Source organism: Somniosus microcephalus, chromosome 10 (assembly GCF_052327205.1).
Source record: "Somniosus microcephalus isolate GS21.2 chromosome 10, FLI_Smic_1.0, whole genome shotgun sequence".
In the NCBI taxonomy this organism is placed as follows: Eukaryota; Metazoa; Chordata; class Chondrichthyes; order Squaliformes; family Somniosidae; genus Somniosus; species Somniosus microcephalus.
In genome coordinates, this window is record NC_140996.1 from 204,098,282 (window position 1) to 204,123,868 (window position 25,587).

The following is a 25,587-nucleotide window of genomic DNA, read 5'->3' on the forward strand; positions in this document are numbered from 1 at the left end:
GGCAGCAAAAAGGTTTTTCAAAAAAATATTTGAGCAATTTCACCGGTTCCCCCTTTTTACTGGTAGCCATTCCTAATTGCTCATGTTTGATTTGCTGTTTTAAAAATTTCAGTTCTGGTGTTTTTTATTTTTACTTGCTGATAAGTATGTTCCTAGCTCTTCAGTCGTGATTTGTTGCTGAAATATGAAATCTTCATATGAACCGTAAACATTTTTAAATAGGAAGTAAACTGATGAAAATATTTAAATCAAGTTGTATAGAAGTGAAATGGCGGCTGTATTTTTACGCTAGGGAAATTCAGTAATGTTGTTAATTGATGGGTCAGTTTGCATTTGTGCTACTAAAGTGTTCACACCAAGAATGTACTCAATATAGCTGGCAGAAGTGCTGCTTGCCAAAGCATTTGAGGAAATGGTGCAAACATCACATTGCAGTTATGCCACATTCTACAGCAAGAATGCTATGGAAACAAAGCAACATATTATTACTGCCTCAGCAAAAGTGCAGAATGTTGTTAAGGAGATAGCATCAATCATTCCTTTACACTAGCATGTGCATTGCCTCAGCCACTCTGCCATCCATTGTTATACCTCAAAAAAAGTGCAATGGGTTAGCTTGCCTAATGGTTCTGTATGTAAATACACTGTGATGGTGCACGTTCAAATGATTCCAGACTCAATCCTCAGTCTATGCTCAGTTCGCTGATCTCACTCGGGCCAGCATTGGTCATGCTACAATTGGCCTCGAGAGTTCTCGGGCTGGAGAATAAAAATATTAAGATAGTGCTTGAGGTGAGGACAGGCCTGGGGTTGCCTAATTCGACAATACTCACTGTCCAGGCTCACACATGGCCTCTTGGACAAGGTACTGATGGGTTGCTGTTGCTACTACTGATAGAACTGCATTGCAGCATGGGTCATTGCCATCAGAAGAATTGCCAGAGGATGAGAAATACTAGAAATTTTACAAAAAGGAAAAAAAAAAATCACTCTTAACTCTGATCCACCAGTTCCCATCAACTATCGTGTTATGCTAATCTAAAGTTGAATTGTGGCTTCTTATTTCCCCCCCCCCCCCCAAGCCAAACATGTTCCCACAGTATAAAAGGATTGGTTGCACAAAGCAGAAGATTGTGCTGCAAAATAGACTTAGATTCTCCTGTTCCTGCTTTTGTGTCCAAGCATAAACAGCATCAGATCTGTGCCAGGATTACTGGTCTGTGTTCAACTGTTACAGATTGGCACAAGCATCTTATTTCAATAAACCTTCCCAATATAAGAAAGCTGAATTTGGATTAGAATCAAGGGCTGGCACAGCACCGCAACAACTCTCTATGACTATAATTGAAAGCAGCATGCAAACCATTAACGTGTACATTACAAAAAGTGGTTTAACTTTCCTTAATTTATACAAGTCAGCATGCTCGTGGGAAACTGGCTTTTGAAATCATGTATCTGTTCATTTTTGAAACAATACTATCAAGTATCTAAGTCATTAAAAAGCCACATTTTTTCAGCTGAGAATAGCATCATTGGAAATAGATAGGTTTTGAGTAAACAGTTGGTAATATTTTAAACTAGCAGGGGGGGCCCGGCGTTGCCAGGGCAGTTTAGAGGGCGGCGCGGTTGACGGCCGGCCGCTGCCGCTCCCCCGCTCTGTGTGTTGGGCCGAGCGGTTGTGAGGCCTGGCCCGAGTGACCCCAACTCACCTCCCGCTCCGGCGGGCCAACGCAGTTGAGGAAAAGGAGGGGAAAAAATGGCGGCGAAGTTTCGGGAGGCTGCAGGATTAGGTCCCGCCCGTGACGCACCGATTGGTCAACCGTCAGGTCACTGAACTGTAGGATTGGTCAACCATCACGTCAGTCAACTCTAATGAGCGGTAGGATTGGTCGATTGATTGATTGGTCGATTGATTGATTGATTTGTCTTCGGATACTTTCTAGAGGCACGTGTGCCCATGGACACTTGTAATACAGCAATACTCAACAGATGAACCAAACCAGGGTTCTGGCTCCTGATCCAATTGCGAAAAAAATCACAGAACTGAAACTCCCTCCCAGTCAATGGTACAGCAGATACAAGGGGACATCACTCCCAGACCTGTCCCTAAAGGGCTGGCCTGAATGGTTGAGTTTGAAATTGCTCATGGGTGATTCTGTCCACAAACCAGACGATGAACAGTATTTTTTTAAAAATCAGTCAGATATTTTGTTGTCACATCCCAACGAAGCTATCTGACTAGGGCCTAATTAAAGCAAAGTGCATGCTCAGACACGATGTGTCCCTCTTTTCAAGTTTTTACAGAGCTCCTAGCAGTAGGGAACGCATGAAAATTGTCAAAATTCACGTTCCAGGCAGGAAAGATCAATTGAACTTTGAACTCTGAATAGCTCTCCCTGTACAGGAATAGAACACAACAAATCCAATTAATTAATAATCCTGGAAATAGCAAATTAGGCCATCGAGTTTATTGTTAAATTCACAGCTCTCAGTACCATTATTGTATGATAATTATAATGAAAAAGCAACAATATCACCTAACTTAGAAGCTTCTGTTCAAATACTAATTCATGTCAACAGCAACGAGATAAGTGGTGTTGCTAAATTAACTAAATAATAAGATACATCAGAAAAGACCAATATAAACATGCTCCAATTAAATAGGTGACCCATGCTGTGGGATATAGCTAACAATGTATGCAAGCAGACATTAGCAAACTTGCAGACTGGGCAATTACATGGCAAATTAACTTTAACATTGATACATGTGAGGTGATGCACTTTGGTAGGAAAAATAGAAACGTCACCTACACCTTAGAAAATAAGAAACTGAATGGGGTAGAAGAGCAATGGGATCTAGGGATACAGGTGAACAAATTAAAAGCAGCATCGCAGGTCAGCAATGCAATTTAAAATGTTAACAACGCACTGGGATTTATTTCTAGGGGTATAGAATTCAAAAGTAGTGAAGTTATGTTAAACTTGTAAAGGACCCTGGTCAGGTCGCACTTAAGAGTACTGTGCACAGTTCTGGTCTCCATGCTACAAAAAGCACTGGAGAAAGCACAAAAAAGATTTACAAGGATGGTACCAGAACTGAGAGATTACAGCTATCGAAAAAGACTGAACAGGTTGGGGCTTGTATCTTTAGAAAAGAGAAGACTTTGAGGTGACCGGATAGACCTGTATCAAACTTTGGTTAGACCACACTTACAGCACTGCATACAGTCCTGGTCGCCATATTATAAAAAGGATATAGAGGCGCTGGAGAGGGTGCAGAGAAGATTTACAAGGATGATACCAGAAATGCGAGGGTATACCTATCAGGAAAGGATGAACAGGCTGGGTCTCTCTTCTCTTGAAAAAAGGCTGAGGGGTGACCTAAAATTATGAAAGGTTTTGATAGAGTAGCTACAGAGAAAAACATAGAAGATAGGAGCAGGAGTAGGCCATTCGGCCCTTCGAGCCTGCTCCGCCATTCAACGAGATCATGGCTGATCATCCAAACCCTAGCACCCGATCCCTACACCGACAGCCATCCCACCCAAGCCCTATCCCCATAACCCCACGTATTTAATCCCCCCTAACACTAAGGGCCAATTTTTTTTAAATTTTTTTAAATCATGGCCAATCAACCTAACCCGCACATCTTTGGACTGTGGGAGGAAACCGGAGCACCCGGAGGAAACCCACGCAAACACGGGGAGAATGTGCAAACTCCACACAGTCACCCGAGGCTGGATTTGAACCCGGGTCCCTGGCGCTGTGAGGCAACAGTGCTAACCACTATGCCACCGTGCTGCATTTGTGGGCAAGAGCATAACTAGGGGCCATCAATATAAGAGAGTCACCAAGAAATAGGGAATTCAGGAGAAACTTCTTTACCCAAAGAGTGGTGAGAATGTGGAACTCGCTACCACAGGGAGTGGTTGAAGCGAATAGCTTAGATGCTTTCAAAAGGAAACTAGACGAGTACATGAGAGAAAAAGGAATAGAAATATATACTGAAAGGCTAAGATGAGGTAGTTAGAATGGGAGGAGGCTCACGTGGAGTATAAACACCAGCACAGACCAGTTGGGCCGAATGGCCTGGTTCTGTGCTGTATATTCTACTTAATCCTATGTAATCCCCGTGTTTCATGCACTTCATGATAAATTCAGCTACCTGTTCCTCCCAAGATTATATAAATGAAAAAAACCCAAGAGGAATATTAAAGGGTAGGAGTGTGAGCAAGTGAGTGGGATTAGACTAGGTGGCTTGTGGAATAACCACTGCTGCAGACTGGATGACCTGAATGGCTTGTTTCTGGACTGTAACATTCTATGATGAACACGATGATAACTTGAGCATAGTTTAACTAAATCCAGACACCATTAAAACAGATTATTGTGAGTCACTCAAGAGTCACGTAAATACATGGTCGGAGCCCAAAATGCTGCTATTCATCAAATTGCTGCCATCATCAAATTGCAATCAGGCCAAATCATTTAAATTGTGTCAGAAGTCAGTCTCCTGGTAGCAGAAAAATGGTGTTCTGCCCAGGTTCCTCGTCAACACCTCTTGTGAAAAATCAGAAGAGGGCAAAATCCTCAGATTAGCCAGTAGATGAAAGGGACTGTTTTGTTTACTGAGATTATTATTGGTGGCTTCTGTGACATATTCTGGTTAGATTATGGTAAAGCTGTAGTCAGCTGTTCCATTCAGCCTTTCAAATGAGATATTACAAAGTCTATGGTACATTAACTCTTAAGCATGAACTATAATATTGTGAATCCCAACCCTTCTCAATGATCTGACAGTTCAACCCAGAGTTAGAATGGCTTTGTACTTATTTCAACTCTATACCCCTATATTGCCTTAACCAGACAATGAGCTGGATTGGTGATGGCATGATAGCCCAGGGAATCAGACAAAGAGACAGATAACAGATAATTGGAATAGTGGGAGCCTCAAAGAAATATGGTCATCATGTACAACATCCCAAATAGAAGTCAAACATGTTTTTTACCACCTGCTCAGAATGCAGTGCTGATCAATGGGCATACCAGCAATAGACCCATGATTTAAAAACAAATCTGCCTCCAACACAATTCCTAAGTAAGGGCCTAGAACTTTAAAAATCTCAGAGATCACAACAGAGAATCTTGGAATATTAGAATACATCAACAAGTCTGCCTTAGCCAGAAAAAAAGTAAACCAGTGCCTCGTTACAAACTTACAGCCGTCATGTATCATCAGGATACGATAGTCAGCTATTCCCAAACAAGTTTAAACTCAAAGGGTAAGTGAGCAGACATTAGGTTCGGTGCTTCATACAACCTCCTCTGGCTCTTGTTCAAAAGCTTCAAGAGACTATTGAGCAACTGGGGTAGAACTAGTTTCCCTCATTCATAATGGAGAGGGGGAAATTCCTCCTTTATATTTTGCACCTTTTCCTCCACACCACAAGTATTTCAGAACCCACACACCATTTTATACAGTATCAAAACAGCAGCAAAGCCACACAATATTAAAAAGAAAGAGCTAGCCATCCCATGTCATGTTGATGTGCTTTGCTCACTCCAAACTGTGCCACTGATATCATTACCTGAAAAGTTAATGGGGGAGAAATTGGGTGAGTAGCGCCACCTGTTAGCACCTAAAGAGGCAGTCAGTGGCTGTAGCGCCACTGGCTGCGTCTCCGGCGATATTCAGTAGGGGCGCTAATGGTGGCGTTAGGCATTTGCGCTGCGCCGCCACCGATGACGTCATCGGTGTGCGCAGCGCCCCATTCGCGATATTTGGTAGCGAACGCAGCAGTTGCGCCGCTCGCTACCCGCGCCCGGTTCACGGGGCCTTACTGTGCCGGCAGCGGCGCAAGTTAAGGTGGAGGTGCGGGGCGGCCGCCTGCCAGCACCTCTGTCCCCGGCCTCCTAACCCCCCCCTGCGGCATTGCCAGCTGTTTCCCGAGAGCCCGGCACTTCTCCTTAGTGCCGGGCTCATTTGCCGTCACTCGCGAGCGGGGATCGCGCTGTTGCAGGCACCTCCCCCTTAACAGTGGGAGGAAGGCCTGCAGTACCGCAGCGTGCCGTGCCGCAGCATGTGGCGCTGCGGCACGTTGCGCTGCGATAATCAGTTTCAGCGCCCTAAGAGGGACGTGGAGCGCCTCGAGCCTCGCCCCGTCTCCCTCGAGGGGCACTGAAACTGAATTTCTGGCGATCGGTATCACTCCGATCGCTGCGCTAAATCCTGCGCTCAGGCGACTTTTGCGCCCCAACCCAATTTCTAGGCCAATGAATTAGTTTGGGAGTGGAGTAAATGGTATTAATCACCAACAGCAGCTCAATTATCACCAGAGGGGTAAATATATTTGTATTTTTGGAGTGATGTAAAAGTTTTACCTTTCAAGCTTAGATGCATAGCTCTTTCCACTGCAACATTCACTGCAAATGTGTTTGCCAGGTCCACCTCAGGAATCTCATTTGCCACTTTTTTGCATTCAAGGCTAGAACCGGTGGGCATTTCTTTATCAATGTGTGCTTCTTGTTCTTCTTCATTAATGAGTGGAACATCTTCCTTAGCGCTTAATTCATAATCATGGTCATCCTCGGCAGAGCTTATTCTATGAGAAGTATATTCATCAGTGGAAGGCAGAAGATCATGTGGTACTAGCGTGATGTGGAACCTTAGAGCAGCACCCGACAGATCAGAAGTGCCTCGCTTAAACAGCGGATAAACACCTGTAAAGAAAATAAATGGAGAAACATGTTCATTTTAGAATTTCTCTGGCTCTTCCTTCACTACTACACAGGGTTTTTTTTTTGAAAATGTGCAACAACTTGCATTTATATAGTGCCTTTAACGTAGAAAATGATTCGAAGGCGCCTCAGAGGTGTGAAGAAAAAGCGGACGCGTAGCCAAATAGGGGAGATTAGGACTGGTGACCAAGAAATTGATTAAAGGAGTTTTAGGGTTTTAAGGAAAGCGTTAAAGGAAAAAAAGAGATGGAGAAGCATAGGGGTTTAGGGAGGTAATTTCTGAGTGTCCCCAGGGTAGGCACATCATTTCAGCCCACTCCTGCTCACAAAACTTATTTCTTCTTATCTAGACTCCATTTTTTCCCCATGACCAGTCCCTACCCACCTACATGCGACTCTTGACACCCTCTGTCACTTCAACAAATTCCAGTTTTCTGGCCCTAACCGTCTCCTTTTCATTATGGATGTCGAGTCCTTCTACACCTCCATCCACTAGGACGACCTCCTTCTTCCTTCAATAGCGGACCAACCAGTCTGCATCCATCTTGCCCTCCGCTGAACTTGTTCTCACATTGAACAACTGTTCCTTTAACAACACTCACTGCCTCCAAATAAAATGTGTCGCTATGAGAACCTGCATGGGCCCTAGCTATGCCTGCTTTAAAAAGAAAGACAGACTTGCATTTATACAGCGCCTTTCATGACCACCGGACGTCGCAAAGTGCTTTACAGCCAATGAAGTACTTTTGAAGTGGAGTCACTGTTGTAATGTGAGATATATTGAGCATTTTTTGTTCCAGTCCTACTCAGGTCCCTTCACTTCCCTGATCTCTTCTTCCAGTATATAAATGACAAAGTCAGTGCTGCGACCTGTTCTCGCCCAGAGCTGGAATTAAAAATGTTTTAAATTTCGATTCTAATTTTCACCCCTCCCTTCCACTTACATGGTCCATCTCTGACTCTGCCTCTTCCTTGATGTCTCTATCTCCATCGCTGGGGACAGACTGTCCACTGATATCTACTACAAACCCACAGCTACCCCGATTATATGCTTCTCATGCCACTTCCTGCAATGACTCCATTCCATTCTCCCAGTTTCTCTGTCTCTATTGCATCTGCTCTGATGATGCACCTGCCACACCAGTCAACACAGGCAGTAATTATTAAAGATGAATTTATATCACTTAAAGTTTTGCACATTTGAGTATAAGCCCTGAAATTTCAAGACTCCAGTTCTTGCACGAAGTCTGGTTTGACAGGAATGTAGATCGGAGATGTGGAGGTCAGCACATCTGATTTGCAATGCTCACATTGTTCCGGCAATTAAAATTAATAGCAAGAAACAGAGCAAGAGTGATCATTCCAATATGTACCTTTAAAAAGAAAAGAAAAACAAAAAGGTAGTGGAGAAATATGTCACAGTAAATAGGGGAGAAAGAGATAAATGTAAAACAGGATCGGAAAATTCCACTTACAGGAAACTCTCGATTTACCGGCACCTAAATACAGGAAACTTTGGTTTATCCGGAGGTTCTATGCCCGGAAACCTCGATCTAACGGCAGAAATCAGCAGCCGTTTTGGTTAGGTTTTTTTTTCTTCTCCTAGCATTTTTTTTATTTTTTTTAATTTATTGTTTTTATTTATTTATTTATTTATTTTTTAACAGTCAGGCTCTGGAAAGCGTCTCTGTAGCTTAGCAACAGCTTCAGAGACGCTTCCAAGGTACCAAGTGTTTACAAGCTGTTGCTAAGCAAGTGTTTGTTGTCAGATACGGAGATGAAAACCTCCGTATCCTTCAACATTAACGCTGGTCTATCCGGAAGTTTTGATAGATCGGCAGCAGCTCGGTCCCGTCCGTGCCAGATATCAGAACTTTTCCTGTAACCGGAAATCTCCATTAACCGGCAAAATTCAGGAGTAGGTTCAGGCAAGTTTTGCTTCATATTAGTGGCCGTTCCTGGATCTGTAGCCGTGTAACTGGGGTTCCTGCACTTGTTGCTAAGCAACAGGGACGCTTGGTCTGTGGCCGGAGTTCCTGCACCTGTTGCTAAGCAACAGGGAAGCCTGGATTTGTTGCTCTGTACGGAGCTCTCGTGCCTTTCAACTATACCTCTCTGTAATCCGGACTTTTTGATAAACCGGCACCACGCTGGTCCCGGATAAAAAAAAGTTTCCTGTACTAACATCTAAAGCGTTGATGAGCTGAAAACAATTAGCAAGCTTGCAAGTAACGTATGCGTTTATCTCTCCATTTCCAATCATTTGTATTTTTGTTACAACTGATCCTTTCTTGCCTAATGCTTCCACTAACAAGATCTTTATCCTCATCAAAGATGCATTTTACTTATATATACAGATATGAAAAAAGTGGGCATATATAAATTCCAACTTGCTGAGCAGCAAGTAATTTAAAATATTCTTATAGCTTCGCAACAATAGAATCAGGATGAGAGATAACTTCTAGACGTCACTAATTTCCTCGGACCAAAAAAGAAACTAGTTTTCTGTCTCCAGGTAAAATGAACTTGCAATTATATAGTGCTCGAAACATCAGAAAGATTCCTATGTTTCTTTACAGATCGGAGTCTGAAAAGGACAATGCAAAGGCAAAAAAGAAAAGGTAGAATTAAATTAAAGGGTGGGGGCCGAAAGAGCAGTTGAAGAGATGTCTTTAGTCGGCTTTTAAAAGCAGGGAAGGAAGAAGCAAGGCAGAGATTTTTTGGGAAGAAGAAGTCTCCTCAAATTATTAAATATTTAAACTAAACTGGCTCTCAAAATGGACTTGTGCATACCACTAACTGTTAGCTTCCTTGAAGATTTCTCTGTCAGGGTCGATAGATCTATGAATGAATATCCAATTAGCCGATCAGTATCGTGAGGCCTTAGAATCTTGCTGTCTTTTCCATATGCCACCCACACCTGTACTTCTAGTCTTTCTTCCTTTAGGTACCAGACCAACGATTGGGTTCTTTTCAGATATATAGTCTTTGCCTGGTCAAAGCTCGCTGTTACATGACTTTTGTTGTCAGTCAGGACTGGTTTTTGAAGAGATGTGCAAATGGCCTCTCTATCATACAGTTTATACCGTAGGTAACAGAAAGTAGATTTATCCAGATGTGCACGTCCAGCCAGTACTACACAGTGCAATGGGAGCCATATCCGTGGTACAGCTACTGTTACTGATATGCTGCTTTCTGTGGATTGCCACTCTTCATCATCTTCCCCACTTGTTCCAAGCTTCCAATCCAAAGCCTCTGCAGCCTTTATGACGCGCTCTCTATCACTGGGATGTGCAAAGTAGATTGAAAGCTCGAGTCCACCACCCACGTACTGTAGAGCTCCACAAGACTGAGCAGAAGCGGTAACTTCTGGAAGACTCACTGCATACCAACCAGAGATACCTTAATATAGAATATAAAATAAGTATTTTGAGAATACATTCTACATATATCATTTGTAGTTTTTAGAAATATATTATAAACAGTCAGCACATAAAGAAAGAATATATAATTAACTGACATATTGACAACATGGGAGGCAGCTTAGTGGTTATGGTACTGGACGAACAACCCAGAGATCGAAAATTCAAATCCTACCATGCCAATTTGAATTTTAAAAATCTGAATTTGTGGTCTAGCACCCAGAAAATGGCCATGAACTCTTCTCATAAAAATCCACTGGTTCACGAATGTCCTTCAGAGAAGAGAACTTGCCACCCTTACTTAGTCTGGCCTACATGCGAGTCCACTCCCACTCTATGTGGACGACTCAGGGCCTCATCAGCGTTGCCCATATCCCAAGATCAAATAATAAAAATAAAATGAAAGCTCATCTGGTGCATTAGTGTGAAATTCTTGAAGGGAAACTCTTCAATGGTTTTTCAAACGCAAGATGGCAAATTATCCTTTTTCTATGTAGAAACTACATCTGAAGTTTGAGGAAAACTAGATCTCCACTAGGTAATCTGCACTTTACTCTGACTCGGATTCTTTTTTCTCTTTTGTTCGGTCCCCTATTCCCTGGCTAAGGACAGGGAGGAGACCTGCTCCTGTGTCTGGACAAAAGTTGCTCTAATTAACTGAATATGCCAATGTGGTCTAGGTTGATTCATCTTCCAATATTCCTTTTTCCTACTCCAATCTCTCTCCCTCTTAACTTGCTTTGCCAAGAAATCACACTGCGAATCATTTTGCTGAGCAGCACATTAAGGGATCACATGTTTTCTATTTTAATGTAGATGGTCTCACTTTTATGTAGTTAAGAAGAGTTGTTAAAAAGTACATAGGATTATATAGGATATACAGCACAGAAACAGGCCAATCGGCCCAACCTGCCCATGCAGGCGTTTATGCTCCACTCGAGCCTCCTCCTGTCTTTCCTCATCTAACTCTTATCAGCATAACCCTCTATTCCCTTCTCCCTCATATGCTTATCTAGCCTCCCCTTAATGCATCTATACTATTTGCCTCAACCACTCCCTGTGGTAGCGAGTTCCACATTCTCACCACTCTCTGGGTAGAGAAGTTTCTTCTGAATTCCCTATTGGATTTCTTGGTGACTATCTTATATTGATGGCCTCTAGTTATGCTCTTCCCCACAAGTGGAAACACTCTCTCTGTATCTACTCTATCAAAACCTTTCATAATTTTAAAGACCCCAATCAGGTCACCCCCTCAGCCTTCTTTTTTCCAAGAGAAAAGAGACCCAGCCTGTTCATCCTTTCCTGATAGGTATACCCTCACGTTTTGGTATCATCCTTATAAATCTTCTCTGCACCCTCTCCAGTGCCTCTATTTCCTTTTTATAATATGGCGACCAGAATACTAGTTTAGCATAACTTCACTACTTTTCAATTCTATCCCTCCAGAAATAAACCCTAGTGCTTGGTTTGCCTTTTTTATGGCCTTGTTAACCTGTGTCGCTACTTTTAGTGATTTGTGTATTTGTACTCGGATCCCTTTGCTCCTCTACCCCACCTAGACTCGCACCTTCCAAGAAATAATTTCCTACCAAAATGCAATACCTCACATTTAATCGGTGTTGAATTTTAATTGCCAATTATATGACAATTCTGAAAGTTTATTAATGTCTTCCTGTAATTTGTTGCAGTCCTCCTCAGTATTAACCAGCACCCCCCAATTTGGCGTCATCTGCAAATTTAGAAATTGTGTTTTTGATGCCAAAGTCTAAATCATTAATATAAATTGTGAACAACACAGTGGTCCTAGCACTGATCCTTGTGGAACACCACTACCCACCTTCTACCACTGTGAATAGCTAACCTTTACCCCTACTTTCTGTCTTGAAGTCAGCTAGCTATCCATTCTGCCACTTGTCTCCTGACTCCGCATTCTGTGACCTTATTCATTAGTGCATTGTGTGGTACCTTATCGAAGGTTTTCTGAAAATCTAGATAAATTACATCTACTGCATTACCTTTGTCTATTCTCCCTGTTACCTCTTCAAAAAATTCAGTGAGGTTGGTCAAGCAAGACTTTCCCTTTTGAAATCCACTCTGACTATTCATTATTATATTTTTGGCTTCTAGATGTTCTTCTATTTTCTCCTTTAGTAGGGATTTCATTATTTTTCCTACCACCGTGTTAAGCTGACTGGTCTATAGTTCCCTGGACATGTTCTATAGTTCCCTGGACATGTTCTATCTCCCAAGTAGTGACTAAATTGATCCGTTTAACCAAGTATTTTGAACAATAAATACAATTAAGTTACTCCTTTACAACTATTATTAAGCTGCCCAAATCCACTGATTATATTCCTAGATTCTTATCTGCTAGTGGTAATAAGTCAAAACAATGATTGCACCAGATTCCTCATTACCTGTCCGCTTGGTCAGCAGGCCTGTCAGTGGAATCCGTACAGTTCCCAATACAATGTCCCTTGATGAACCAATCAAAATCTTGCTTGGTTTAGCTGCCAACAAAAATAGGGAAATCGTAAAAGTCAACAGTCATAAAAGCAAAAAGAAACCGCCAGTGCCTAAACAGACAACAATGAAAGTCTGAAATATGCAAGAATTACAGTTTCAAAATTAAAGAACAAAGGACAAACGAATGAAAGAATGTGCATTTCACATCTTCAGAACATCCCAAAGTGCTTCACAATCAACAAAGTACTTTTCTGGAGCATAGTCACATGTTATAATGTAGGCAGACATGGCAGCTAATTTGCACACAGCAAAGTTCCACAAACAGTAATAATGAGATAAATGAGTAGATAATCTGTTTTCGGTGATGTTGGTTGAGAGATGAATTTTGACCAGGACACCGGGAGAACTCCCTGCTTTTCTTCAGAGTGTCATAGGATTTTTTTATGCCCATCCAAGGCGGCAAGGGGCCTCGGTTTAACATCTCATATGAAAGACGACACTTCTGACAGCGCAGCAGTTCTTCAGTACTGCACTGAAATGTCAGCCTAGATTATGTGGTCAAGTCTCTGGTGCAGCTTGAATCCATGACCTTCTAACTCAGAGTGGAGAGTGGTACCACTAAGCCAAGACGGACACAAGGCACTCAAATGTAAGCACATTTATGAAACTATTGCATTGTCCTCAAAGACTTCCTCTTCTGCCTAGTCTTCCATAATAATCATCGTCTCCATCAGTCTTGGAGTTCTTGAATATATATATACATATATAGTTAGGAGCCTACCTGCTGCAATGTGGTGCCACTATCCTCTAGTGGGAGGATAGAAGATTGGGAAGCATTTAAAAGCCAGCAAAGAATAACTAAAAGATTAATTAAGAAAGGGAAGATAGTCTATGAAAGTAAACTAGCAAAAAATATAAAAACAGATAGCAAGAGTTTCTACAGTTATATAAAATGAAAAAGGGTGGCTAAAGTGAATGTTGGTCCCTTAGAGGACGAGACCGGGAAATTAATAGTGGGGAACATGGAAATGGCAAATACGCTGAACAAATATTTTGTATCAGTCTTTACAGTAGAGGACACAAAATATCCCAACACTGGACAAACAGGGGGCTATGGGGGGGGGGGGGGGGGCGGAGGAGCTAAACACGATTAAAATCACTAAGGAGATGGTGCTCGGTAAGATAATGGGACTTAAGGCGGATAAATCCCCTGGACCTGATGGCTTACATCCTAGGGTCTTGAGAGAAGTAGCGGTAGGGATTGCGGATGCCTTGGTGGTAATTTTCCAAAACTCCCTGGATTCAGGAAAGGTCCCAGCAGATTGGAAAACTGCTAATGTAACGCCCTTATTTAAAAAGGGAGGTAGACAAAAGGCTGGAAACTATAGACCAGTTAGCCTAACATCTGTGGTTGGTAAAATGTTGGAGTCCATTAGTAAGGAAGCAGCAACAGGACATTTGGATAAGCATAATTTAATCGGACAGAGTCAGCATGGTTTTATGAAGGGGAAGTCATGTTTGACAAATTTGCTCGAATTCTTTGAGGATGTAACAAACAGGGTGGGTAAAGGGGAACCAGTGGATGTGGTGTATTTGGACTTCCAAAAGGCATTTGACAAGGTGCCACACAAAAGATTACTGCACAAGATAAAAAATCACAGGATTGGGGGTAATATACTGGCATGGGTGGAAGATTGGCTATCTAACAGAAAACAGAGAGTTGGGATAAATGGTTCATTCTCGGGTTGGCAATCAGTAACCAGTGGTGTTCCGCAGGGGTCAGTGCTGGGACCCCAACTCTTTACAATCTATATTAACGATTTGGAGGAGGGGACCAAGTGCAATGTATCCAAGTTTGCCGACGATACAAAGATGGGAGGGAAAGCAGTGAGTGAGGAAGACATAAATAACCTGCAAAAGGACATAGACAGGCTAAGTGAGTGGGCAGAAATTTGGCAGATGGAATATAATGTTGGAAAGTGTGAGGTTATGCACTTTGGCAGAAAAAATCAAAGAGCAAGTTATTATCTAAATGGAGAGAAACTGCAAAGTGCTACAGTACAAAGGGATCTGGGGGTCCTGGTGCATGAAACACAGAAGGTTAGTAACGCAGGTACAGCAGGTGATCAGGAAGGCCAATGGAATCTTGGCTTTTATTGCAAGGGGGATGGAGTATAAAAGCAGGGAAGTTATACAGGGCACTAGTGAGGCCACACCTGGAATACTGCATACAGTTTTGATTTCCATATTTAAGAAAAGATATACTTGCTCTCGAGGCAGTTCAGAGAAGGTTCACTCGGTTGATTCCGGAGAGGAGGGGGTTGACTTATGAGGAAAGGTTGAGTAGGTTGGGCCTCTACTCATTGGAGTTCAGAAGAATGAGAGGCGATCTTATCGAAACATATAAGATTGTGAGGGGGCTTGATCGGGTGGATGCGGGGAGGATGTTTCCACTGATGGGTGAGACTAGAACTAGGGGGCATAATCTTAGAATAAGGGGCTGCCGTTTCAAAACTGAGATGAGGAGAAACTTCTTCACTCAGAGGGTAGTAAATCTATGGAATTTGCTACCTCAGAGCAGTGGAAGCTGCGACATTAAATAAATTTAAAACGGAGATAGACAGTTTCCTAGCTGATAAGGGAATTAAGGGTTATGGGGAGCGGGCAGGGATGTGGACGTGAGTCTAGGTTCTGATCAGCCATGATCCTATTGAATGGCGGAGCAGGCCCGAGAGGCCGTATGGCCAACTCCTGCTTCTTATGCACTAATATGGTAGACTAAGGAATGGTTGACTTTTGCCTACAATTTTCCTAAAATAAATTCTGCATTTCAGCCAGACCATGGGAGAGGAAAGTGTCTTCCATACAGATAGGAAAGAAACATTGATGAGTAATTTATTCTGGACCACTGGTGTTCACCTCAAAGTAATCAGTTATAGCAACATGAGCAATGGTCTGAAAGTAAGTCACCTACCCATCTGCTCAGCCATGGTATTTTGCCGGTATTTGAAAATCTAGAAATGGTTCGGTTTAGGCAGGGGGGGGAAACAGCAACATGTACACTTAGAAGACAATAGCTAAATGCAAAAAATAACTACCTGCTGTATTAGACTGATGGTAGATGGTAAACACAGCTTCTGATGATTCTAGCAGTTCAGCCAAGCTGAAGCTCTCCCCGCTGGATCTCTGGATTACAAGGTTGCATGGAAACTCAGAGTAATGGTCAAACTCTGGGCAGAATGTACGGGCCAAAACTTTAGTGCGTCGCTTTTCATTTCCCGGAAGAAAGGAAATATGAATTGTAATGTAAGTATTCACACCGACTTCAGATTGGTATCGCAAGGAGTGGTTCCTTTCTGCTGCAGCCCTGCATTTAAAGAAACAGAGCAATGTAAATAATTTACCAAACTACCAAAGAAGTGGCATCAAGTTTCACAGAAATTACAACTATGAAACCTCAACCAACACACTATCATTTTCATATCTTTAAATATTAGATTGACCTCAGAAAACCAGATGCCAAGTAAGAATGGGTCAGGAAGGGAGAGAGAGAGGTAATAAGGCATCAGTGACTAAGTTGACATCAGGGAAAAATAGAAAGTCAAAGCTAAAGGCACTATATCCGAATGCGCGAAGCTTTCACAACAAAATAGATTAATTAATAGCTCAGGTAGAAATTCACAGGTTTGATCCAATAGCCATAACGGAGACGGGGTTGCAAAGTGGCCAAGGTTGGGAACTGAATATTCCAGGATACTTAACTTTTAGAAGAGATAGACAAAATGGAAAACAAGGCAGGGTAGCCCTGATAATAAAGGATGGGATAAAGACAGTAAAGAGAAAGGATCTTAACTCCGAAAAATCAAGAAGTAGAATCAGTTTGGGTGGAACCAAGAAACAGCAAGGGGTAGAAAACATTGGTGGGAGTTGTTTTAGGCCCCCAAACAGTTGTTGTAATGTAGGGCAGAGTACAAATCAGGAAATTAGAGGCGCATGTAACAAGGGTAATACAGTAATCATGGGGGACTTTAATCTGCATATCGACTGGGCAAACCAAATTTGCAGTAATAGTGTGGAGGACAAATTCATGGAATGTATGCAAGATAGTTTTCTAGATTAGCATGTTGAGGAACCAACTAGGGAACAGACTATTTCAGATCTAGTATTGTGCAATGAGAAAGGGTTAATTAATAACCTTGTAGTAAAGGGGCCTTTAGGGAAGAGTGACCTTAATATGGTAGAATTTTATATTGAGTTAAATCCAAAACTGGGGTCTTAAAATCTAAACAAAGCAAACTACGTAGGTATGAGGGTCGAGTTGGCTACGGTAGATTGGGAAACTACATTAAAAAATATGACTGTAGACAAGCAATGACTAGCATTTAAATAATTAATACATAATTTACAACAAATATACATTCCTTTAAGGCACAAAAACCTCAGGAGGAAAAGTGGTCCAACCGTGGTTAACAAGAGAAGTTAAAGATAGTATTAGATCAAAGGAAGAGGCTTAGAATGTTGCCAAAATGAGTAGTAAGCCTGAGGATTGGGAGGATTTTAGAATTCAGCAAAGGAGGTCCAAGAAATTGATAGAGAGGGAAAATAGAATGAGAGTAAACTAGCGAGAGACATAAAAAGACTGCAAAAGCTTCTATAGGTATGTAAAAAGGAAAAGATTAGTGAAAGTAAATGTGGGTTCCTTACAGGCTGAGACAGGAGAAATTATAAATGGGGAATAAGGAAATGGCAGAGAAATTAAACAAATACTTAGGCTCAATTTTGCCAGCGCTCAGGTTTGGAGGCGGGACTGCTGGCAAAATCAAAAAAAGATTAGCAGCGGGTCCCAAACCCGCTTCTAATCAATCTTCCCGGGAGTCGGGTCCCCGACTCCTAGAGGCGGGAAGAGGATTATAGCCACTTAACTGCTTGTTAATGGGCAGTTAAGAGGCTTTTTCCAATTTTGTCAAGTCGACTGCAGGCTTCCCAATGTCCGGACTCCACGCCAGGTAAGTGTGGCATATTGTGAGTCTACTGTAATGTTGTTTTATTGATGACAGCTGCAGAAGTGGTGTGAAGGATCCAATGGTACACTAGTGAGTTTCAGAAGTAAATGAATGCTGGGAAAATATTTTTTAAATGTATTTAGACTTTTCTGTAGGTAATAAGGTTTTAGTGTTTGTGTAGTCCTAGCGCATTGGGGAACCTCTCTCAGCAGTGACAGATCGCTTTTGTAACCTCAACTGCAATCTGTTTTACCCTAAGGAGAGTGTCACTGGAGAGTCTGGGTGCAAGGGCTCACATTTGTACAGTGATTGTCAGTGTTTGCAGCACCTCAATGCTGTCAAACACTGAAAAATCATCTGTCCATCAAAAATGAGCGTGTCCCCTTTAAGAAAACTGGTAGATGACGCGTCATCAACAATGTCATCCGACACCGGCTTTCTCTTAATTGGCTGGCAAGCCCGCAGGGCGGATTTAACAAGGCCAATTAACGCAAAATAGCATATGCGTTGGGCGCAGGATCAGAACCCGCAAGTCAGATGACCCGCTCCTAACTCGCCTCTTCAGGTAAGATTGTGGCCTTTTGTGTCTGTCTGCATGGAAGAAGACGCAAAAAACTTCCCGGAAACAGTGGAGAACCAAGGCTCCAGCGAGAATGAGGAACTGAAAGAAATTATTAGTAAAAAAAAGTACTGGGGAAATTAATGGGACTGAAAGCCGATAAATCTCCCGGACTTGATGGCCTGCATCCCAGGGTTTAAGATTCTGAAACGGTTCCTGCAGATTGGAAGGTGGCAAATGTAAATTTAAGAAAGGGAGAGAGAAAACAGGAACTACAGACCAGTTAGCCTGACATCAGTAGTAGGGAAAATGCTAGAATCTATTATTAAGGACGTGGTAACAGGACACTTAGAAAATAATAGGATTGGGCAGAGTCAACATGGATTTATGAAAGGGAAATCATGTTTGATTAATGTTTTTTTTTTTTTTTTTTGAGGTAGTAACTAGCAGAATAAATAAGGGGGAACAAGTGGGTGTGGTGTATTTAGATTTTCAGAAGGCACTTGATAAGGTGCCACACAAGAGGTTATTAAACAAAATTAGGGCTCATGGGATTGGGGGTAATATACTAGCATGGATTGAGGATTGGTTAACAGACAGAAGAGAGAGTGTAGAAATAAACGGGTCATTTTCGGGTTGGCAGGCTGTAACTAGTGGGGTACCGCAAGGATCAGTTCTTGGGCCTCAGCTATTCTCAATCTATATCAATGATTTGGATGAGGGGACCAAATGTAATATATCCAAGTTTGCTGATGACACAAAGCTGGGTGGGAATGTAAGTTATGAGGAGGATTCAAGGAAGCTTCAAGGGGATATAGACAGGCTAAGTGAGTGGGCAAGAACTTGGCAAATGAAATATAATGTGGAGAAATGTGAAGTTATCCAATTTGGTCAGAAAAATAGAAAAGCAGAGTATTTTTTAAATGGAGAGAGATTGGGAAATGTTGGTGTTCAGAGGGACCTGGGTGTCTTTGTACACGAATCACTGAAAGTTAACATGCAGGTACAGCAAGCAATTATGAAAACAAATGGTATGTTGGCGTTTATTACAAGAGGATTTGAGCATAAGAGTAAAGACGTCTTACTGCAATTATATAGGGCACTGGTGAGGCCTCACCTGGAGTATTGTGTACAGTTTTGGTCTCCTTACCTAAGGAAGGATATACTGTACTCGTCATAGAGGGAGGCAACGAAGGTTCACCAGACTGGTTCCTGGGATGGGGGGATTGTCCTATGAAGAGAGATTGAGTAGACTGGGCCTATATTCTCCAGAGTTTAGAAGAATGAGAGGTGATCTCATTGAAACATACACAATTCCTACACGACTTGACAGGGTAGATGCAGGGAGGATGTTTCCCCTAGCTGGGGAGTCTGGGTCACAGTCTCAGAATAAGGGGTCGGCCATTTAGGACTGAGATGAGGAGAAATTTCTTCACTCAGAGGGTGGTGAATCTTTGGAATTATCTACCCCAGAGGGCTGCGGAAGCTCAGTCATTGAGTATATTCAAGACAGAGATCGACAAATTTTTGAATATTAAGGGAATCAAGGGATATGGGGATAGTGCAGGAAAGTGGAGATGAGGTAGAAGATCAGCCATGATTTTATTGAATGGCAGAACAGGCTCGAAGGGCCAAATGGCCTACTCCTGCTGCCATTTCTTATGTTTTTATGTTCAGAAATTGTGTCCCTACATCTGACACATGCATCTAAATTGTCACTTAAGAAAGCATCATGCAGATATGATCTTGTATTCCATTATGCAGAAAGCACCGAAAGCTCCTGCAAAACTCATTATACTGTTGATTTCCCATGTTGAAGCAAAATGAAATGTACATAATTTTAGGTGGAGCCTCCAATGATTCATTGAATAAACATACCATGTAGAGTCTTAGCTGAAGTCAAGAAAGGTCCTAACCTTTGGTCTGAGCTAAGTTATCTGCTTTCAGGAGAAGACGTGTAAACAAAGAAAACTGTAGTTATATTTTATTTCAATTACACAATGTGTTGATAACCACATTTGGGTCAAAAATGAAAGCAAAATGGACTCCCAAGATCATGCGAACTGTAGAGGGAAAGAGAGAGATAGAAAAAGAATTTGCATTTAAAAAGTGCCTTTCACAACCAGAGCATCCCAAAGTGTTTTCTAGGCAATTAAGTATTTTAAAATATAGCCAGTGTTCTAATTATAGGGAAACACAGCAGCCAAACTGCACACAGCAAGGTCGCACAAACAGAATTGAGATAAATGATTTGTTTTAGTGATAAATATTGGCCAGGATACTAGGGGACCTTCCTTGCACTTTGAATAGTCATAGGATTGTTTATTTCCACCCGAGAGGGCAGAGAGACACAGATTTTATCTGAAAATGGCAGCCCTCCCTCAGTACTACAATTAAGTGTCAGCCTAGATTGTCAGTGTCATGGAAATAGTGGGAATGACGCAGAATTCAACCACATGTAAAGATATTCTAAAAATTAATGTGCATCAAAATATACCATATTTTTAAAATCAAAATGAGTGATAATTATCCCTACTGCCTGACTCTTGGTAGGTCTGAACTGGTAAATTCAATCAACATGTAAAATACTGGAACAGCTTTATAGAAAAAGGAATTGGATCGGTTCTCCGACAGAGTCGACCACCCTTGCTGAAGGCTGGAGAAAAGATTAGTGTGTAGGCTCCAAGGTTGGAGAAGAATGTTTTGCAGCACAGGCCCCACAATTTGAGGATAACTGAACTGGTGTGGAGGTCATGAGGTTAGGAAAAGATGTAATACTATGTGGAATTTGATTTGTACTCTACTGATATTTTCAGGAATATACAAGGTAGAAGTAGTGTCTGTGCTAATTACAAGTTAATAGCCAAGTAAATAAGCTGGTGCTTTAGATTATTGGGCACAGATGGTTCTTCAAAAGTTTTCTTTGTTTGAAAACGGTTTCTAATTCGTAGAGTAGTTGTTCACGTTTACAGAAGTTTGTAGAAACCGCTGAGAGAACTTGCTGTTACTAGTAATTTTGGGACAAGAAGAACACAAAGAGAGAACCTATCTGGAAATTTGGGTGGGAGAGTGAATTGGGAATCTCCCAGTTTGTTCAACCGAGCTCTGCCTTTAATCATTTTTTGGAGAATAAAATCGTTGTGTTGTTACTTTGTTGAGAAGTGCAGTAAATGAGTACCAGTAGCATTTCAAAAGTGTAATAAGCAGCAAGTGTAATAGCTATAGGAGTTATTTCTGTCTCAAAATCTCAATCTGTATTGAAAAGGGTCGCAAGTTCCTGTAAGTTTCTTGGCGGACTCACTCCACAGTATTGAATCAGCCAGTGCAGTGTGTGTGTGTAGATCGCCTTTTATCATACTACTCAGCGTGGTACAGGCTGCTGGAACCAGATCTCAGTCACCACATTCAAATGTGGGGAGGAGAAAAAAATTGGTGGGGTAAAAGAACAGACTTGAGGGGCTGAGTGGCCTACTCCTGCTCCTAATTCGTATGTTCGTAACACACTACTGCTTTCATTAATCTGAAGACAGCTTCTGATAAAATAAAGAATATTCTGAATGAAATGAAACAAGACTCCAGAATAAGTCCCATATGCTATATTGTTTTCAAAAACCCAACTGAAGACCATAGCCCATAGTAGAGGACACCCCCAAGGCTGAAAAGAGTAGGAAAGATCAGGTAAATCAAGAAGCAATAGTTAATCCCATCTGCCTTAAGAAAATTCAGCAGAGCATAGCTGCAGACCATTTTGTTAACAGCGCACATTGAAAAGATCAAAAATCAGAACAGACAAAAATGATGCCTCAGAAAAATGTTATGCCTTAATGGGTGGGACAATGGTGCCTCCTGACCCTTTCATACTTTTACTAACAACCTCTTATTGAAACCCAAGGGACAATATTTTTCACCCATTGAGTAGTTAATTCACAAATTAATCTCTTGTATAATGTAGATGATACAGTGGCAATATTAGAGTTCTCTGTTGAGTTACAATGCCATTAAATAATATATTGGTGCCCTTTGGTAAGAAAAACCTAGCACTAAACAAAAAAAAGAAAACCAAGGATTGTGATCATTGTTAGCTTAAATATAAATCAGTAAAAATGGAATATGGTTTTGCGAGGCTAATGGGTTGAAGTAATTAATTCTAATGCTTACTTAACGATCAAATTCTATCCTGGAACTCTCCTATGCAAAATAAATTAGTAAAAAGAGCATGCTACCATTATTGAAGGGGGAGGTTTCTTAAATTTGAGGCGAAAATGGAGAACGGTAGCACACTCTTTAAAGGTATGTGAAACAAAAGCAGTGGTGCACATTTCTAACTTGGGGAAAAAAAGCCACACATATGCACATGCAGGTTTGTTCTTTCTTGATCCATGGCCTTCTGGAGATAATGATTCATGCTAAGATGTAGTTCTACAGATACCAGCAAGGCCTATAGTACCTTGCACAAATTGCCACTTGTCATGTGTGAGCCTAGATGGCGAGTGTCACTGGGCTGTGTAAACATTAAAATCCAATTGTTTTCACACATTTAATACTTCTGTCTGGGGTGGGGGATGTCACTGGATACGAGGCAGTCATTTTTCTTTCCTATCCGAGTAATGTTGAGACCAAATGTAGCAATAATACGGACTAAGCATACAGCAGGGATGAAACCTGGGACGTTCCTGATCTGTACAGCTTAACACCATAACATGCAGTGTGCATTTATCCATCAGAAAAAAATAGTTCTCTGAAGGATCCTAAAGCTTTTTCTGCATTCCAATTGTACAAGTGAGAATTCAAAAGTTATGAACATAGAAAAAACACACATTTTTCTGAAATAGGAATTTAGCTGTGATTTTTAGCTATACAGCTATGAGTCAAAGAGCCATTAAAGACTGTATAGGGCCAGTGAAGGATTCCCAGGTGTGCTCCCACGATATGGCAGAGGTCTTAAATGGCCACTACACAAGACGATGCCAAGTTGTCAATACATCATAGAGTTGAAAGCGTCAAAGTGAATGTAGACAGAGTCCTGGCTAGGATATGGTGTCTCAAAAGAAGATTAGGCTGCTGGTTCTGATGGCATTTTCCCCCCAAGGTTGCTGAAAGAAGTGGAAGCTGTGCTCATATATTTAACGTTCATTAAGGTCTGGAATTGAAGGGAGGCCCATGAGGTGCCAATATTCAAAAAAACCGATAGGTCAGAACTAGAAAACTACAGCCCCATTAGAGCGACTTTGGTTATAAGGAACTTGCTACAAGGGATCGTTAGGGATACACTGCAATGACCACTTTGACAGAGATGGAGTTAATACAGACTCAACATGGCTTCTCAAAAAGAAAGACGTGTCACCAATCTGGTTGAATTTTTTTTAGGAAGATATTATTAGGTTGTTGAACATATGTAGCCCAGTTGGCAATGCATACCTGGATTTTCAAAAAGATTTTGACATGATTTTGCACAATAGGCTACTTAATAAGGTAGAATCCGGTGTGATTAGTGGGCAGATTTGGGGTTGGATAAAGAATTGGTTGCATTCTCATAGGCAAAAGGTTATTATTAATGGCAGTCGTTCTGCGGCAGACAGGTTACTACAGGAGTCTCACAGGGATTGTATTTAGATCCGTTGCTCTCCACCATCTTTATTGATTATCTGAAAAAAGATGTTTGGGGGAAACTGTGGGAATTTGAACCCACAACCTATTGACTCAGAGGCGAGAGCGCCACCAACTGAGCCACAGCTGACACTCAGGAGAGGCATAAGGAGAGAGTTCCAGAGCCTATAGGGTTTGAGTCACTACAGTAGGCTTCGAGAGAGATGGAATAAAAACTGAAAATGCTGGAAATACTCAGCAGGTCTGGCAGCATCTGTGGAGAGGGAAACAGAGTTAACGTTTCAGGTCGATGACCTTTCTTCAGAACCTGAAACGTTAACTTTGTTTCTCTCTCCACAGATGCTGCCTGACCTGCCGAGTATTTCCAGTATTTTCTGTTTTTATTTCAGATTTCCAGCATCCGCAGTGTTTTGCTTTTGTATTAGAGAGCTGGGGTGTTTTACTCTAGAAAAGCATAGACTTCGAGGAGATTTGGCTGAGGTAATTAAAATACTGAAAGAATAAGATTCGGTCCTTGTGGATAAGTATTTGAGTTAGATAAGTTAAGGAGGACTAGGGTATATGCGAACAAGTTACTTAAGCATAGAACTAGGTTAGATGACAGGAGATACTTCTTTTCACGGAGAATCTTCGAGCTACTGAACAAGTTGCTGGGTTGTGGAATGAGTAAAGATTCACTAATGTTCAAAAGGGAGCTGGATGTGGCTGACATCACAGCATATAAAAGGTAGGTGGGGTGGATGGGAGTCACGGTATGTGTAAGCTGTACTAGGACAGGCTTGGTGGACCTGCTTTTCCTGTCTGTTGTTTTCATATGTTCCTATCTATCCTTTTCAAATACTTATTCAATTCAATTTTAAATAATGTTACAGTCTCCACTTCAATAGTTACTTGTGGTAAAGCATTCCGCGTTCTAATAATCCACTGTGTAAAAATATTTCTACTAATATCCTCTTGCATTCCTCTAGTGATTATTTCCCAACATTACAACAGCTACTACACTTCAAAAGTATTTCAGTGGCTGTGAAGCACTTTGGGACATCCTGAGGTTGTGAAAGGTACTACTTAAATATAAGTTCTTTATTATTTTATGACCCCTTGGTACCAATTTGGTAATCAATGGAAACAATCTTTGACTATTTACTCCTTCAAAAGCTTACATAATTTTGAAAACATCCATTAGATCTCCTTTTTAACCTCCACAGTTCCACTAGAAAGAACACAAAGGGGGTGATTTACACTGAATGCTTTTGGCACTAAACAGCCTCCGAGGTGGCCAAGATGGGGTCTTAAGCTGCCGGTTTAGCCCGCTTTTAGCGCAGCATGCCAACATGGTAAAGGAGCTGAAGCCAGCGCTAGGAATGGCCACCTGGAGGCTCGCTAAACAGCTGACAGTCAATTTAATGGCCCAGAAATTCGGGTCGGGGGCTTCCCGCGGGTGCAAGCCTCCGACCTGCACTTACCAAGCCCGCGTGGGATTCTGATCCTGGGCCTGCTCCAACTGCCGGCACACAGTGCTTGTGTATCCCAGGGGCGCAGTTAGTTTGATGCGTCCCCTGGGATTATGTGGGCCATGGAGAGCCAATGGTAGCAGGGAAATGCCCATTTCATAAAATTGACAGGAAGAGCTGTCAAAATCTTAAATACTATAAGCCCCAAAACATCACAAACGTCAAATAATTTTTTTTTTTTTTTAAATCACATTTTTAAAATAACTAAATTATATAAAATCACTTTTAAACAATAATTTAAATTTTTGAAAAAATTAATTACATTTTCTAACAGGGCTAAA

At 41.6% G+C, this 25,587-nt stretch overlaps 1 protein-coding gene across 1 annotated transcript in view; it reads right to left on the reverse strand.

Moving 5' to 3' along the window:
- The window catches only part of c2cd3 (C2 domain containing 3 centriole elongation regulator), a 154,804-nt gene that overhangs the window by 46,302 nt on the left and 82,915 nt on the right, over positions 1–25,587 (reverse strand). The window contains exons 21-24 of the mRNA XM_085999470.1: positions 15,725–15,993; positions 12,578–12,670; positions 9,532–10,140; positions 6,382–6,720 (exon numbers count right to left, since the gene is read on the reverse strand). Of these exons, the coding sequence (XP_085855596.1) occupies positions 6,382–6,720; positions 9,532–10,140; positions 12,578–12,670; positions 15,725–15,993 (1,310 nt within the window). The remainder of the gene's footprint in view (positions 1–6,381; positions 6,721–9,531; positions 10,141–12,577; positions 12,671–15,724; positions 15,994–25,587) is intronic.